Source organism: Paroedura picta, chromosome 9 (genome assembly GCF_049243985.1).
Source record: "Paroedura picta isolate Pp20150507F chromosome 9, Ppicta_v3.0, whole genome shotgun sequence".
Lineage (NCBI taxonomy): Eukaryota > Metazoa > Chordata > Lepidosauria > Squamata > Gekkonidae > Paroedura > Paroedura picta.
The window spans coordinates 88,673,113-88,691,592 of NC_135377.1; the positions used below are offsets into that span (position 1 = coordinate 88,673,113).

At 44.6% G+C, this 18,480-nt stretch overlaps 1 protein-coding gene across 2 annotated transcripts in view; it reads left to right on the plus strand.

Annotated features, from left to right (window-relative positions):
* The window catches only part of LOC143845235 (leukocyte elastase inhibitor-like), a 36,915-nt gene that overhangs the window by 9,187 nt on the left and 9,248 nt on the right, over positions 1-18,480 (plus strand). The window contains exons 1-3 of one of the 2 annotated variants that reach the window (XM_077353462.1): positions 10,831-10,880; positions 15,039-15,218; positions 17,816-17,926. In XM_077353462.1, coding sequence (XP_077209577.1) covers positions 15,051-15,218; positions 17,816-17,926 — 279 coding nt within the window. In that variant the 5' untranslated portion in view covers positions 10,831-10,880; positions 15,039-15,050. Of the gene's footprint in view, positions 1-10,830; positions 10,881-15,038; positions 15,219-17,815; positions 17,927-18,480 lie in introns of those variants that run through there. The other variant, XM_077353464.1, reaches the window with a different exon arrangement.

Here is an 18,480-nt window from a genome sequence, read left to right on the forward strand (position 1 = left end):
GCCATGTAAAATGATGTCATTTAACCTGTCTCTGCACCTATCAAAGTGTGAATCCTTTCTCCAGTCTAAGAAACTGTCCTCCAGCAAAGGAAGTACTGAAACAGGATGAAGGTTTCTTAGGCTGTCGGAAAGCTTTATATTTTGCTGAATTCAGGCAGACACATGCCAAAACTGTTTTAGAATCATAGAATCATAGAGTTGGAAGGGGCCATACAGGCCATCTAGTCCAACCCCCCACTCAACGCAGGATCAGCCCAAAACATCCTAAAGCATCCAAGAAAAGTGTGTATCCAACCTTTGCTTGAAGACTGCCTTTTAAAATGTCTTAAACAGCATTCCATTCATTGTTACAAAAATGCCTTTTATAAGAAGCCTTTTAAGTTATCATTTTTTTTAAAAAAAGCTGAGGGAAAGACCTTTGGGATCAATTATGGGGGGGGGGGAATGTTATCCCATATTTTTGTAGTCCCCCCAGCAAAGGTCAGGGGTCCCCAATCTCTTTGAGCCTGTGCACACCACTGAATCCTGACACAGGGTAGTGGGCAAAACCACAAAATGGCCAATGTGGGAGGCTGAGTCAAAAACAAAATGGCCACCAGGTAGAAGAGCATTCACAGACACACACAATGAGAGAGAAAGCCCAAGACATAAGAATTTATTTTTTTAATCCTTTGGGAAAGAGGAACATGAGAGAAGGAAGCCAGCATAGTAGTGGCAGCTTCCAGTGGAGCCATACTTTAACCTGCATGACCAGTCCGATCTCCAATCAGATCTCCAATAATGAGCTCCACCTGGATCCATCCACTTTCTAAATGTTGGCAGAGTTTAGCAAATAAAAAATAGTTTTATTTTTTTAATTTTGAAGAGAGAAACAACTTTGTATAAAAAGAGGAGAAACCCCGAACTGTCTAACTGTTCTGTTCTGTTTGTTCTGTCTGTTGTGGAGGCAAACAGGGAGGAAGCATGCTCAGGAGAGTAGAAGGACTCCAATTAGCCAATCAGGGCACTGGAGGAGACAACTGGAAAATATACCAGGAAGTTCCTAAATACGTTAACTACCCATCTCCCCCTATGCCCCCTGTAGGGTATTCTTCATATGTTTTTGACTCATTAACACTACGGATCTTGCTTATTAATATAGTCATGACAGCTGCCATCCATAGTAAGCAATCGACAAGCAGGATTGGTTGCAAGGAGTGTTGATAAAGAATTCTTAGATCTAATCCAAGAATCTGAGTCTTTAATGAACCAAGTGAAGACACCCACCATGGCTCAGTTCCTTTGATTAGATTTAAGAATTCTTTATTGACATGCCTTGCACCGATCCTGCTTGTTGACTGCTTACGTCTTTGGACCAGGTTGCCTTCAAATTTTATTTCACTTATGGTAAGCAGCAGGGGTGGGATGGCCCAGAAGAGGAGCCTTTGCAGACAACACAAGGGGACCAGCAGGAACCCTGGAGTGGTGCAAACCACTGCTTCCAGGCAAGTCAGGGTAGAACCGGGGGGGGGGGGTTGCGTGTATTTAAGGAGTGATGGGCAGGCCTGCCCTCTCTACAGCCTCGTGCTCTTCTCACCCTACATTTGTACTTTCTTGCATATGTTAATTTCTCTGTATGTTCATTACATTGAATTTTGTCACAGCTGGTGGTTGGGACAGAGTCCGTACCTGTGTGCTGAGCTCTGCCAAGTTGGGGGTCCTCCATAGGAGACTGGGTGCATGCTGAGCAGTGGTACCTCCCTGGCTGGGGAGGCAGATGCCTCACATGAAGGTAGCTTGGAAAATCCTAATAGAGGTTGACCCCTGAACATTTCCACCACATGCCACCCCACATCCCATTGCCTAGCAGTGGTTAGGTGGAGCTAGACCTACCATTGCTCAGTCCCTGTGCGATGGCCTGCTTGTGTGGTGAGGACCCCTGCGGTCAGCTTGCTACAGGGGAAGATTTTGGATCTTAAACTGGTGGTGCAAAATGCATCCATATTGGGAGGAGAGATCGCTGAATTCCATGGTAGGATGGAAAACTAACTTGAAAATTTGATAAAAATGGTGAGATGGGTGCAATTAGCATACAAGCCAGTAGATGTCACTGTAGAACAAGACTTGTAATCCATGTTTTTTTTATTTTGGGATCTGTTTCCTTCAACTACAAGTAGTAAACATTTCCTGTAATCCTATAGTAACAGTTTCAGATAGTTTATTTAATGCTGCTTTTCAACCCCCATGGAATGTATTTTATGTTAGCTAATAATTACAATTCATGCAAGGCGGAAGGAAGGAAGGAAGGAAGGAAGGAAGGAAGGAAGGAAGGAAGGAAGGAAGGAAGGAAGGAAGGAAGGAAGGAACGAACGAACGAACGAACGAACGAACGAACGAACGAACGAACGACACATCCAAACAGGACTGGTTCTCATCACTTCCCCCTTCCCTCTGCACAGCAAGTGTTTTGCCATTACAATTGGTTACAACTCACTTAGGTCTTATGAAGGAAGCCTCATCCCTTAACAGACATGATTTTTTCAAGCCTTAGGTAACATGGAAAAAGAGTTGAATTGGGAGTATACCAAACATCAACCACTGTGAGATTAAACTGACCACTAGAGGGTGCAAAACACATGAGAAACAGAAAACAACCCCTCAACACAAAAGAAAAGAAATTTACAAACAACGAAACCAGAAAGTAGAAAACAAAACTTGTGCTGAAATCATATGAACAAGACATGAAGTGTTATATGAAACCCAAATGAAGGGGAGGAATTGATATAGTTCGTGTATTGCGTATATCATCCCACCTTTCTTCCATCATGGAACTCAAGGGTATATGAACAAGTCTTTCTATTTCTGTCTTTCTTTGTATCTCTATTTATTTATCTCTCTCTTTCTAACTCTGTCTGCCTTTATACATCTCTCTTCTTTCCATCATTCTCTCTTTCTATCTCTCCCTCTTTCTTTATCTCTCTTACTTTTTCTTATTTCTTTTTCTCCTTCTTTCTAATTCTCTCTCACTTCTCTCTTTCCTTCTCTCTCTTTCTTTCTTTTTCTCTTTCTCTCCTTCTTTATCTCTTGTTCTTAATCTCTCTCTTTCTATCTATCTCTTTTTCTCACTGTCTTCTTCCTTCTGTCTCCCTATTTCTCTTTTTCCTTCTCTCTCTCTCTGATTTCACTCTTTCTAACTCTTTCTGTTTTTCTCTTTATCTCTCTCTTCTTTCTCTTTCTTTTTCTATTTTTCTTTGTATCTCTATTTGTCTCTCTCTTTCTAACTCTGTCTTTTTACCTCTTTAGTTCTCTCTTTCTCTCTCTCTTTCCCTTCAATCCCTTTCTATCTCTCTTTCTCTCTTTCTCTTTCTATTTCTCTCTCTCTTTCATTCTCTCTTTTCTGTATCTCTTTCTTTCTCTCACTTTTTTTCCAGCTTTCTCTTTCTTTCTATCTCCCTCTCTCTGTTTATATATGTGTGTATTTGTTTGTGGGATGAAGGGGCACAAAGAAAACAAAGGTGCAAGCAGGCACTATTTTGCAAAAACCACATTTTTTGAAAAAGGGAAGGGAGCAAAGCATGATGGGAGGCTCAGCTCTTTGTGGAAAACATATCACAAATTTTAGCCTGGAAAATAAGGGGAGGGAAGCCCAAATGTGGAAAGGCTAGAGTTGACTCACAGCATCCAAAGAAAATCAAAAACAAGGCTAAAACAAGGTATATCTCCTAATGCAGAAACGGTCCATGAGTTTCCTGTTTCCTCTTGGTTTTATTTATCAGGGATCATTTAGAAACATTGAATAATGCTGACAGGAACCAGTAGAGGGCACTCCATGTCTTTAGAAATTGGATTCAACTATCTCACAAAAACTATACACAGCTTTTCTGTTTTACTGTTCATTATATTTTAAATCCATCTTGTAAATTAAAATTTTGAAGATCTGCTCTTGTATAAACAAAGATCTAAATAGATGTGAAGCCACATGATATCATTTGCATGAGGTTGGATTCTGTTATTATAGTTTCATTTTAAATATTGTATGTTTTTAAATTTTTTATAATATACTGTGCCTCCATCATTTAGTACTGTAAATTTGTGAGGTAGTTTTAATAAACCTATATTAAAAAGCTAACTACTTTTGCAATGGAGACATTTTGCTGTTGAGTGTTATTTAGCTACCTTCTCCATAATCTGATGGCATTTATTGACGCGGAACATCTACTGGTGTTCTGCTTTAAACAGAATTGTAGATGGATGTGACGTCTGTCATCCCGCCTTAGGGAGAACGCCACTAGATGGACTGCAGCAGCCGCAGTGGCACCAGAGCCAATCCTGCCCTCCCTAGGCAGCGCAGCTGTGTCCGGGCCTCCTCACAAAATGACCCATGCTGCCCCTGCCCCTTCTGGTGCTCTCCCTGGGGCGGGGCTAAGGACATCACATCCATACCCATTTCCATTTCAGGAGCCACACCAGCAGATGTGTCCCACATTAAAAAAAAAACATGACAGGAGGGGAAGAGAACAGAATGGGCATGAGATAATGTGATGGCTACTATCTTCCCTTTGTCCCACAATACACTCAATTGCTCACTTTGGAGGGCAGCAGACTTCTGGGCCAAAGGTTTATAGTTCGAGATGAATAAATGCACATGAATTTCTTAACTTCAACAGCACATGTGCAGGGTTTCAATTGACCTGTAAGAATTCCTTTTTCCTGTGGGCACACTCTTTCTGGGGGAAACAATTGGGTATTTAATGAAAAAGAAGTTTAGAACCCACTTTTCACTACCCGAAAGAGTCTCCAAGCGGCTTACAATCATCTTCCTTTCCTCTCCCCACAACAGACTCCCTGTGAGGTAGGTGGAGCTGAGAGAGTTCTGATAGAAGCACTATGTAAGAACAGCTCTAACAGGACTGCAACAAGTTCAAGGTCACCCAGATGGCTGCATACAGAGAAGTGGGGAATCAAACCCAGCTCTCCAGATTAGAAGCCACTGCTCTTAATCACTACACCAAGCTGTACCTGCAGGGTTCAACTGTGGCAGGACTTTGGCATATTTATCATAAAGGTAAAGGTATCCCCTGTCTGACCCTTGGGGTGACGCCCTCCAGCGTTTTCATGGCAGACTCAATATGGGGTGGTTTGCCAGTGCCTTCCCCAGTCATGACCGTTTACCCCACAGCAAGCTGGGTACTCATTTTACCGACCTCGGAAGGATGGAAGGTTGAGTCAACCTTGAGCCGGCTGCTGGGGTCGAACTCCCAACCTCATGGGCAGACAGCTTCAGACAGCATGTTGCTGCCTTACCACTCTGCGCCACAAGAGGCTCTATATTTATCATAATGGAATGCATTTCAGCTGATTTGTAACTCTGTCTGCATTGGGGGTTTTAATGTTGCCGTAGCTGTGACCACAAGGGAACATGTTCGCTGGGACTTGAATCTTTGTACTGGGCTACCGGTCATGCCAGCCATGGGTTTGTTTCACCATTCAAGAAAGAGCTTGCCGAACTTTTGCTTTGCTCCGAGCTGTTTCCTTTAAGAGTGTTCTGACATCTTGATTGCAGATTCGGCTTCACCATTGGGATGACTGTTGTGCAGAGAGGTTGTTCTATGTTGGGCAAATTCTTTATCGGTGAACTGTGAGCCTCCAACCGAAACCACATAATCATGTTATGTATGCCCAGGTCTGCTGAAATGGCTACGAGATCTATTATTATTTTGCTGCTGCAGTATCTGGCAGTTTATCATTTTCCCAACAAATAAGAGTAATCATCCGCTATGATGAGATAAGTGCAGGAATTTATTTTTTCTAGAGAGGCCCATGTACTGTAATACAGTGGTCCCCAACCTTTATTAGGCTAGGGACCGGCAGGGCATCGGGCCGCGCCCATGGGGACCGCGCCTGTGCAGGCCACGCCCACGCTTCGGGCCGCGCCCACGCATCGAGCCGCGCCCGGCCGCGCCCGCGAGCCGCGCCCGTGGATCGGGCCGCACCCGCGGGCCGCGCAGGCGTAGCTTGCACGGGCACAGCCCGGCCCTGATTCCCTCTCCCTGCCCTCCCGCAGTAAGAAGCTTCCCGGGCCGCAAGCTTGCGGCCTGGGAAGTTTTTTACTGCGGAGGGGGAGGGCGGGGAGAGGGAGCCACGGCCCGGCGCCATGGCCTTTGCGGCCCGGCGGCGGGCCGCGGCCCTCAGGTTGGGGACCACTGCTGTAATATATTCCCAGGAGTTCCTTTTGTTGATTTGGTTGGGATTCTCTGTATGCATCACAATTTCTTATTAGGACTCTAATTTTATTATCGGTGTTTGTCCAGTATTTATTTATTATCTTTAAACCACCCGCTCCGGAGGAGCGGTAGGAATAAAGGAGTAAGGGCAAGTGGGGAGGAGTTAGGGCGGGCCCTGTCCGGGATAAAAACTCAGAAGGGCAAATCAGGAGCCCCTCTGAGTGGCAATCCAGGGCCAAGTGGCTAATGGGGAGCCGTGCTTTGGCCACTTGGCCCATTGGCCACTTGGCCCATCCTCCAAGGAGCACTCCGCAGCCCGGAGAAGGCCGCGAGTCTCAGCTGGGGGGGGCGGCCTTCTCCTGGCCCCGGGAAGAGCATCGCTGCATCGCAGATGTGGCAAGGCTCTTTCCACGGCCGGGAGAATGCCACAAGTCTCGGCCAGGGGTGGGCGGCCTTCTGACACCCTGGCCTTCTGACACCCCGACGGCCGCCGCTGACCATGGACTCTACAAACGGTGAGTACTGCTCCCCAGGGTCATGCCTATCACCAGGTTTCGGGGCATCTGCCTTCCACTTTCCTTTCTCCCCTTTCAAAGCCCATTTTTATAAATGGGCTTTGAAACTAGTTATATTTATATAGTGCACCTCCCAAATGTCAACTGAGAGCGCTTAACAACTTAAAATAAATCCCACAGAGTTAAAACCATAAAAAATAATACAATTAATAGCAATAAAACCAAATAACCAAATTTGACATCTCCAGCTTTTCTCAAACAAACTTCAGTCCCAGAATGCATTTCTGATAGTGCTTCTTTTCTCACGGCTTTTGCTATGAGCGTTTTGTGACCTCTAAATATAATGCCGACTGGACAATGAGTTCATTGCAATAGTTCTGACATCGGGGCTGCTTCCAACCTGCTAAAATAGCGGAAAGCTGTTTTTACCATAGAGTTTTTGCCCAATACCAGAGTGTTCCTGTGTTGCCATCAAAGTGATGATATCCGTTCCCCCCACCCCACTGTATTTCTTTGTCGCCAACAACAGAGGCCTAGAGCATCATCTTTAGCCTTGCCTGGGCCATCCAAAAATGACAAGTGACAAACAGGAACTTTTGACACAAGGACTTTACCACCAGCGATCTGCATGTCTTCATCTTCCTGTTGGTTTGGCTTGTCATCACATTGGGAAAGGGTGATGAGACCCAAGAAGTGACCCTCCTGCTGTCCAACTGCACATGTTTAATAGGTCTTTCCTGAGCGCAAAAGCAAGTTTGAGTCACAAGCCTACTTCTCAAAGGGGATAATTTGAGCAGTCTTACTCCAAACTAGGTTTGGGAAATACCTAGAACCAGTGTGGTGTAGGAGGGGTTAAGTGTGGTGGCCTGTAACCTGGAGAACTGGGTTTGATTCCCCACTCCTCCTCCACATGCAGGCAATTGGGTAACCTTGGGCCCGTCACAGTTCTCTTAGAACTCTCTCAGCCTCACCTACCTCACAGGGTTTCTGTTGCAGGGAGAAGGAAGGGAAGGCGATTGTAAGCCGATTTGAGACCTCTTCGAGTAGACAAAACTGGGGTATAAAACAGGTCTAGAGATTTTGGGGGTGGAGCTTGGGGAGGGTGGGGTTTGCGGAGGGGACAGACTTCAGTGGAGCATAATGCCATAGAGTTCACTTTCCAAAGTGGCCATTTTCTCCAGGAGAACTGATCTTGGTCATCTGGAGATTCATTGTAATAGAGGGAAGTGTCCAGGTGCCGCCTGGGAGTTGGTAACCCTACTCAGAGCCCTACTGGGAAAAAGATGGGTGTAATAAAATAGTACTTTGCCAATCCACAGGGAAAAGCCCATGGGGCAAAATGTTACGGTGTTTGTTTTTCATTGGTATTAGCTCTGTGCGTTTGGTCAGGATGTGGACCCTTCAGATCCAACATGAAGAGAAATTTTTTTATCAAGGAGGAAAACTGAACAGCAACAGGGAGAAAACCCAGGCCTTACATACATCTCCAACTGCTTCAGGCCATGTCCCCTAGACCATGGGTAGTCAACTTGTGGTCCTCCAGATGTTCATGGACTACAATTCCCATGAGCCCCTGCCAGCGTTTGCCAATGGGAATTGTAGTCCACGAACATCTGGAGGATCACAGGTTGACTACCCCTTCCCTAGACCTATTATTGGTTGTCAATGCCCCCTTACCATTGGCTACAAACACAGTCTGTCAATTGGCTGCTTGAAAAGTTCTAGCAAATCACAATTGAGGACCGAGCAGCCGGCATAAGCTCAGATACATGAACTGTGTTGCATGAACAAATATCTCCGTATATAACAATTGCCACAAACCAGCTCCGAGGAAGAAAAAGAGAACAACTCGGAGGATACTAGAGTGTCGGAAGTTGCAGTTCTTTGGATTCTCCACAAGAAGACTGATGGATCAGTGTGGAAACAGCCTCAGGAAAGAAGCCCCAAATATATAAAAACCTGATTCCTTAAGGAAAGGACCTTCTTGGATGCTTTAGGATGCTTAGGGCTGATCCTGCGTAGAGCAGGGGGTTGGACTAGATGGCCTGTATGGCCCCTTCCCACTCTATGATTCTATGATTCTATGCCCATCAGTGCTCCCCCACCTACTAAGGCATTTGTTCAGAATGCTGAGTGAAATCTCTGATGCGCAACTCCTACCTTCTGAGTCATAGTTTCTTTGAAAGCTGCTGTGAAAGGTTATTGGGATTCCAAAGGGTGCATACTTTGGGGACGGAGGAGGAGGAGTACCGCATGAAACTTAACCGTGCCCCGTCATGGTTGATGAAAAGGGTGCAGCTTAATCAGATACAAATGAGATGTTGCAGAGAACATGCTGCTTTGGCGTGCTTCCAGCTTATTACTTAGCAATACGAAAACAAACAAATCTGCTTCTAAGAAAAGTTGAGCTTACATCAGATAATCCCAATCGGAACTGAAAACCATTGCGAGAAACAGGTTTGACCGCAAAGATAATCTTCGGCAGGGGTAGTCAAACTGCGGCCCTCCAGATGTTCATGGACTACAATTCCCATGAGCCCCTGCCAGCATTTGCTTATGGGAATTGTAGCCCATGGACATCTGGAGGGCCGCAGTTTGACTACCCCTGATCTTCGGGATGCAGCTACACCTCTGACCATGTTAGGTACATGTTAAGATTTGGCATTTTTTGACTACAGTAAAAATATACTATGGTAGTTCTTGTGAAAAGAAGATTTTGGACAACCAAGTTATGCTTCAAATCTGCCCTGTTGACAGTTGGTTGTTTCTCAGTAAGCCAAGGCAATTTCATCTGTGGCATTTAGCCCTCTCTATAAACACTGGGAAATTGTTTCACATAAGCATTCGCTGATTCTGTTTTTTAAAAAAAACTTTTACCAGCTGATTTTACCTTATTGGGGTTCTGCTAATGGCAGACGGGAGAAGATCAGACTGGTACAAGAGATTCTTTTGTCTAGCTGGAAATCCAATTTGAAATCCTAGATTTATTACAAGGGACAGCAGAATGCAGGCCCAGATGGATTAATTAATCCAGAATGTGATTTGTATATTTTATACAGGATGCATTGGATTGCTCAGCTCTTCCAGCCCAACAAGCTGCTATTCATTGCTATTCAGCAGATCTATACTCCAAATAAAGTTCCAAATCCCGCATTATAAAATCATTGTTATCTGAACTAGACCCTTCCAAATTTACCACAATTGTGGTTACTCTTGGGAATATGCTGAAAATAAATAGCCAATGTTTGTGGAGGCAGGAATGTGGCTTTGTATAAGTGGGGTTTTTTTGTCTTGTTTTGTTTTTTGATATTTGGTTTTTGTTCTCTATGGATTGTGGTTCGCTGTGCCATTAAAGATTTCTGATAAATCTACCTGCATGCTATATTCTATGTTAAAAGTCAGTCTTTTGTATTTGCAAAAATGCGAGCCTGCGCATCAGGTTTCAGTGTATATCACCTATGTCCATCTGTGTTGTAGTTAGCTGTATTTATCTGAAATTTATGCCATTACAGAAGCCAGTTCACCTGGAGAAAATGGCCACTTTGGAAGGTGAACCCTATAGCATTACATCCCATTGAAGTCCCTCCCCAAACTATGTCAGCTTCAGCGGCCATCCCCAACTTCCCAGGTCTTTCCCAACCCAGAGCTGTCCCAACCCAACATGTCCCAACCCAAACAAATGAGCTGGTTATTAACAGCTCACCATTCCAGTCATTTCATAACACATTCTCTGGGAAACAGTCCTTGTATGGATGTGCCTACACAGATCTGTGTATTAAGTGTCATTTCAAAGTTAAAATCCAATAGATGAAATGAATGACAAATTCGTGGGATTCCAAGTTTTGTAGCGAAAGTTCCTTTCAGTGCTCTGATACAACTCCTCTGTGATTCGCTGTGCAGCAATTTTTGTGACGTAGCAGCTGTTGGCATTCAGACATTATGATTTAATTATTACATTCCCTTTTAGGTCATGACATTCTCGGTGCTTCAGACTTTCCATGGAGACTTTCCCTTGGGACAGAAGTATATTGCACAATATATCTTGACAATGTAAGAAAGTTGAGGTGGGAGTGGTGAGAAATCCTATATAAACAGCCAGCCTGGCCCTTAGATTTACAGGAAGGAGCAAAGAGCACCTGTGTGTATCAGCCAATTCAACAAGGTATGTAAAATGATACCCTTTTGTTTTTCTATTATGAAGTTGAGGTGTGTTACTGAACTGAGCTTAGTTCATTTCTTCAAGAACAATGGTGGCAGAATGTTGTTCCAGTGCAGGCTTCCTCAACCAGGGTCTTGTGAAACCCTGGGGTTTCTTGATGGCCCTGGAAGGGTTTCCCAGATTGGTGGGAGTTAAATAATTTGTATGTATTTTTTTTAATGTGTTAAACATTTATGACCATATGTGGTCATGTTGACCTGCTCAGCCCCTCCCAACAAAGCCAATGATGGACCTGGAGATGGTAGAAAGAGGAGAGGGCCCAGGTGGGTGCATACACTTCCATACTTTCCAACCATAATCCACACCATCATGCCACTGCTGGGGTTTCTCAAAGCCCGAGGAATGTTTCAGAGGTTTGTCGATGGTTAAAAAAAGCTGAGAAAGTCTGTTCTAGTGCAACTAAACTGTAGTTTGTGACCCATTCGGATACAAGTTTACTTGCAAGAAAGACTAGGGTGGTCAGCTCTGGGTTGGGAAATCTCCAGATATGCTGAGCCTAGGGGTGGAGTTTCCTAGGGGGGACTTCAGTGGGGTATAATGCCATACAGCCTTTCTTCCAAAGAAACCATTTTCTCCAAAGGAACTGATCATTGTCGCCCAGAGATCAGTTGTAATTCCAGATCTCCAGCCACCACCTAGAAGTTGGCAACCTCAAATAAGACCCACTAAGGAGACCTGGGCCTCCCAGCACAGTCCAGCACTCTGACTACTGCATTGTGCTTGTTTGCAGTGCCATTGTGGTACACTTCTGCAAAATTGCTTTTATTAATGGCTGAATTAGGGCATTAAAACAAAACAAAAACAAAAAACCTTGAAGTGAATTGTACCTTGCTTGTTAGTTTCAATAACGCATCGTGAATTTCCTATGATTTACAACCAGTAACTCTGAATAAGGCTTACTTGTGCGGGTATTTGCGTCATTTCAAAACTTGTTGCTTCAAAGAGCTGTTGCAATAGATCATAAGGCATCATGGATCATAGCACTTACTCATGAAATGTCTGAAGGAGCACAACACACCTGGATAGCTGAGGCCAAGCAGGGCTGGCCCCTCCTGCTACCAAGACAGGAGACTACCTGGGAAGGAAACTAGCTAGTCAGGGAGGGAAGGAAACTGCCACTAAGGGATGGTGATGATTGTTTTACGATTCCTATCTGATGGAGATTTTGGGCTCCAACAGTTGCTAGGTATGGAAAACCCTGACCTAGATGGCTCAGGATAGCCCTGTCACCTCAGACTTTAGAAGCTAAGCAAGGACTGTTTCTGCACTAATATCATTTGGACTTGCATTTTTAAAGGGTCGAATTTTTTGTCTATTCTGCCCAGAAATTTGCCTCTTTGGGCACGGATCTAAATTGTCCCCTCAGCAAAGGAATCCTCAGACAATCGGTTTGCATTTTTTAAAGCAGACACTAACAGGATCTAATTTGGGTCTGCCAAATGCAGAAATGCAAGCAATTGGGTTTTTGCCTGCATTTGCCATTTTTTGTTTGAGAATGCCTCTTTCCTTGTTGCCATCCTCCCTCCCTCTGTTCCAAAAAAAATCTGCCTTTTTTTTTAAGGGTGATGCTATTCCTAAATATACAATGCTATTCCTGATTTTTTAAAAAAAAATACAGACTTACAGTGTAACACAGCAGTGTTATGATGTTAAAACATTATAATTCAGGTTTCGTTTTAAAAATTACATTTGAAACACTTGGGGGGAAGGTGAGGAGGCAGTCATGGGCACAGAATGTTGGGTTTAAGGGGTGCAATGAAAACAAAGGCACCATTTTGCAAAAGACACATTTTGGAAAGGGGGAAGGAGCAAAGCATGATGGGAGGCTTCCTCCCTCAGACTCAGTGAAGAAAGCATGTTGCAAATTTCAGCCTGGGGAGGGAAGTCCAAATGCGGAAATGCTAGAGTCGACATATAGCATCCAAAGGAAATCCAAAGTGAGGCTAAAACAAGGTATGTCTCCTAATGCAGAAACGGTCAAGGTCAGCCCTGGTTAGTACTTGGAGGGGAATCCCACAAGGAAATCCAGGGTTTCTGAACAGAGGCAGGCAATGATAAATCACTTCCGATCATCTCTTTGCACTGAAAAAAGAAACATATTGGGGTTGCCAGAATTTGACTGTAACTTGACGGGGAAGAATAAAGACATGGGAGAGAGTTCCGGACATGGACCTTTTCTCAGCATGGAGATACTGTCAAGTTGTTCCTAGCCTGCAGCCATGAATGTTGACATCAGAGGAAAGGCAGCACCATGCAAATGATGGCATTTGGGGAAAGGTGAACTAGAAGGTACCTGGAACAGGTAATGGGAACACAGGTAATGGGAACATTAGAACAGGAAATACTGATTTTTTGACAACCAGAAATCCAGCAAGAGCCAATGCTGCTTGAGAAAAGCAATCCGGGTAGTGTGTCAGTGGCTCACTAGGCTATCCTAAACAGAGTTGTGCCTTTCAAAGTCCCCTGAAGTCTATACGCTTAGAAAGGGTGTATTTCTACTTAGGACAAGAAGAAGAAAAATTGTTTTTTATACCTCGCTTTTTACTACCCAAAGGAGTCCCAACGTGGCTTGCAATCTCCATCCCTTTCTCTCCCCACAACAGGCCCCCTGTGAGGGAGGTGGGGCTGAGAGAGCTCTGAGAAATCTGATCTATGAAAACTGCTCTAACAGAAATGTGCCTAGCCCAAGGTCACCCAGCTGGCTGTGTGTGGAGGAGGAGCAGGAAATCAAACCCAGCTCTCCAAATTAGAAGCCACTGTTCTTTAACCACTACACGAAGTTGGCTCTTGAGTTAGTCAGTATAACACAACTATTAACGAGCAGAGAATCGGAACTATTGAGATGCTGACCGTCAAGAATAAACCTGACAGGAAAAGTCCTTGGGAACCAGCAGGTGAACTGTGGGACCAAGGCAAGAAGAAACCTCTTTCTATCACAACTATTGCAGCCCAACCCAAAAGCACCAGAAAAGGTTCTCAGGGGATGACTGACTCAGGTGAACTACAGGGTCTGTTATGTGCTCTGGGTGTCTCCCAGAAGCCAATAAATCACCATTGCCCATGAATCATGACCTTACTTTGGCTGACTGGGCCAACAAATCCCAGAGCTGATAGAAGGAAACTGTTGCCAAGTCAGATCCACTTGCGCGGATTTCAAGGCAAGAGTTAAATGCAGGTGGTTTGCTGCTGCCTACCCCTGTGTAACAGTCCGGGATTTCTGTGGTGGTCTCCCCTCCAAGTACTAACCAGGACTAAACCTGCATAGCTTCCAAAATCAGATGGGATTGGGCTAGCCCGACCCATAATATTGAGGCATAATGTATATGTTAATCCTACTTTTCACGACCCAAAAAAGTCCCAAAGCAGCTTACAGATACCTTTCCCTTCCTCTTCCCCCAACAGATGCCCGGTGAGGTAGGTGAGGCAGGGAGAGAACTGCCCTGTGAGAACAGATCTAAGAGAACCATGATTGAGCCAAGGTCACCCAACTGGCTGCGTGTGGAGGAGGAGTGGAGAATCAAAATTGGCTCTCAAGATTAGAGGCCATCACTCTTTAACCACTATGCTGTCTTTTGCACTAGGTTAGCAAAAGTTTGTACAATTTTGTCCTTAAGCTGGTTTACATAACATCCACACTGGGCTTGCACAACACATGTTCTTGCACAGGGGTCTAAAAACATCACGTTTCCCTCCAAAGGCCTCTCTACTCTTGTGCAAGAGCAGCAGGTATGCAATGTGCAAGTTAAGAGCAGAAGACACATGAGATAGTGAGAGGCCAGCTGCCCCAAAATAGCAGGTATTTTGGGGGGGTTGAACGTGTCCTGCTGCAGAGTCAGTGTGTCATGACAAAGGGCTTTTGGACAGGAAGAGAATTTGAACCACACCGGTAATCTTTAATGGCCAGGAATGTATACGAGGAAAACACCAGACAACTTCTGTGGTTTAAGTGGTGGGTTATTCCAGAGAGTCTGGACTATCTGGCTGTACCAGAAATTTCCTGTACATCTTCAATAGGCGAGAGGCCGGCACGTCAGTCACCAATGCTCTTAAAACAGATGGACAGTCAGGTCTAAGACACTTCTCCCTCTTTCTCTCTACCAGCTCTGCGTGATAATGGAGACCCTGAGCAAGGCCAACACGGAGTTTGCCCTCGATCTTTTCAAGTCCATGTGCCAGATCCATCATGACACCAACATCTTATTTTCCCCGTGGAGTATTTCTTCCATTATGGCTGCTGTTTATCTTGGGGCCAAAGGCTGTACGGCGGAGCAGATAGCGGAGGTAAATTTGAACACTGAATTTAAAGACTTTGATGAATTGCTCACACTACTGGGCATAAGAATGGCTGATAACCCTTTGGTAGGAGAGACTGTCTAGAAAATTAATTCAGGTTTTCATGTTGGTCTGAAGCAACGGGACACAATTTGACTTCAGAAGCACCTTAAAGACCTTGTTCCTTGTGTTTATAACCCCCAGGGGGGAAGCATATGTCATCACCCCCAGTCCATTAGAGGCAAATGGTGCTTGACTCTTGAAGTGTTTTCTCAGCCAACTCTGGGCAGCCTTTCTCTGGGCAGCTATGAGGTAGGACCCAAACGGTTGGGTGTCCACAAAAGACAGATAATCAAATTATATTCACATTTATTGTGCACAACATATAAAGTTAAAAAGTTTAAAACATAGACCTAACTCATAGGCTGAGCATTGAAATCACATAATATGCACCATACGATGGTAGACCTAACCCCAAAACAGGTCTTCCTCAGAGGTCCAATCCTGAACACACATGTGATAGAGTAGAGAAGGCAGACAGTGAATTTTTTTTAAAAAATGCAATTTATTCTTTCTGAATTGCAAGAATCAGCTATGGAACTGATAGAAGATGTCCATTTATCAAGTGTACGTCTCCTTTTCCATGGCTGCTAGGAAGTTCTGGCGTGTGCCAGTAGCTTATGTGCATATATGAAAGCAAATGAGGAGGGGAAGTTAAATGCCATATGGGAGATTTCCTGCTCTGATAGGCGTAGGCTTTTTCAACCTTTTGATGGTGGAGGAATCCCTGAAATATTTTTCAGGCTTTGAGGAAACCCCAAAGTGATGTCATTCCCCTTCCCCTTCCGAGAAGTGGCCATGGGATTAAGGTGCGGGAGCCAGCCAATCGATCGATCATTTGCCATTTTCAATGTGGAGAAAGAGACGAGACCTGTAGAGCAGGGGTAGTCAACCTGTGGTCCTCCAGATGTCCATGGACTACAATTCCCATGAGCCCCTGCCAGCATTTGCTGGCAGGGGCTCATGGGAATTGTAGTCCATGGACATCTGGAGGACCACAGGTTGACTACCCCTGCTGTAGAGGAACAGGGGAAGTGGGCTCCAGGGATGTCTAGTGATGTCAGCAGCCACCTGGACTTCTGGGAAAGGCCACGGAATCCCTGGAGATCCCTTGTCAAGCTCCAGGTTTCACTAGAACCCTTTTTGGGAATCCCTGGTCCAGAGATCTGGAGGCAGCATTCAAAATTTCCAGGCACACCCCAGGTTTCTTGTAGCACTCTGAACCATTGTTTGGAATGCTGCTGCCAAGATAAGGCGGAGAGAGAATGCCATTCCACCAGGCCTATGGTTGAGGCTGAGGCACCACGATGCTGGCCTCCCTGCTTGAAATTCCCCCTCCGTTCACTGACCATCTGTAAGTTCCCCATAAAGAAGACGCGGCTGCAGGTTTTGAACCAATTGGGTTAATTATTAACCTAAATTACTGATTTTTAGAATTTTAAAGCCTAAATTAATATCTGATTTGGTGGATTGTTTTAGGGGGTGTTTTTATTGGGGGGTTTTATGCACCTTTTGTAACCCGCCACAAGCCTTTTGGGAATGGCGGGCTACAAATGTAATAAATAATAATAATAATAATACATTTGTGTCTTCCCGTTTTGAAAATAGGGATTGAGGTTTCACTGGGATTTAAAACTGTGGATGCTGCTGAATTATAGACCTCAGTCTAAAGTATCGTATTGATAGTTCTCCATCTCTAAGGGGACTTTGAACTTGAGCTTGTCAAACAGCATATCTCTCCCTGCCTCTCCCTCTCCCCACTACAATGGCAAACCTTTATTGGAATAGGGGGGATTTCAAAAGCAGCTGATATGGTATGTGAGGTGGGCAGGCGAGGTATATATCGCCCAAGAAAGCCCAAAGTCCTTCTGGATCCATTCTTGAGCTCTTTTTGGTTCCAGCCTTGTACAGAATCCTCTTTCTAAGGAACGGCTTTATAAACGGCTGGGTGTTACCTTATCCTGGCCTGGAGCCATATCGATTAAGAAACCTAACGTCATCAAGCAAATCAGCAGCAGACAAAAGGGGGGGGGGAACAGTATGAGGTTTGGTGGGGATGATTCTTCCTATCTAGATCCAGCATGGACAGAATATCCTCTTGTTTTTAAGGAAAGGGGATGTGGTACTGCCATTGTGAACATTCCCTGAGCTAAAGTTATTGATAAAACACTGAAATGTATTGCAATCCCCTTTCCTTATAGAGTTAAAGTAACAGGTGCTTTGGGCAGGCAGAATACCCTAGCCTTGGCTGAACTCATCAGAGCTTGCCTGCTAAGCAGAGCTAGCCTTGGCTAGTACCTGGTTGGGTGACCGGGGAAGGTCAGGGTCACTACAAATAGGAAAGTAACAACAAGCTACCTCTACTTATCTCTGACCTTTAAAAATCCTTAAGGATGTCACTGTATATTGATTGCAACTTCTTAGTTGTTATTATTAACAGAAGGCTTTACGGAAGGACAAGGCGCAACCCCCTAGCATGTGGTGTCTATTTTAAGGCTATCCCCTTAAAAGTCTAATGCATTTCATTGCATCCATTCTAACTGCAGGTGTTTCATTTCAAGAAAGCTGGAAGAACAGGAGCCACTAGGGCAGTGACACGACGAGCCTATTCCAAAATGGAAGAGCTCCTAAATAACCCCTGCATCTCCATCCAGAAGGTATTTTTTCCACAAAGAAAATCAAATGTCTCTAAGATGAACACAAGTGTGCCTAGATGTAAAGCAGTTTTGAAAAAGTTGGTATGGGTCTCTTACTCTGTTTTTAATTTGACATTCTCACATTCATTCAAAATTTTCCAAAGAACAACACTAGCATCTTCCCTAATCTACAGACAGTTTTTCTTCTGAGATGTTAATGCCAAAGCTTCATGTAGGACAAGTGGCTCTGGACAAAGAAGCTCAGAGAATTTAGTTCTTGTGGTGTTAGGTGACATATTGTCCTTGTTTGGTTTTCGGTAGCAAAAGGATATGTGGTTGGCATGAGGTTGCCAGTTCCAGGTTGGCAAATACTTGGAGATTTTGGGGGGTGGAGCCAGAGGAGGGTGGGATTTGGGAAGGGGAGGGACTTCATTGGGTTATAATCTTATAGAGTCCACCTTTCAAAGAACCCCTTTTCTCCAGGCAAATTGATCTCTGTCACCTGGGTGTAAACTGCACGGAGCTTTTATTCCAACCCCAGGTCGATTCAGTCCCTGCCCTCTACACAGAATGCG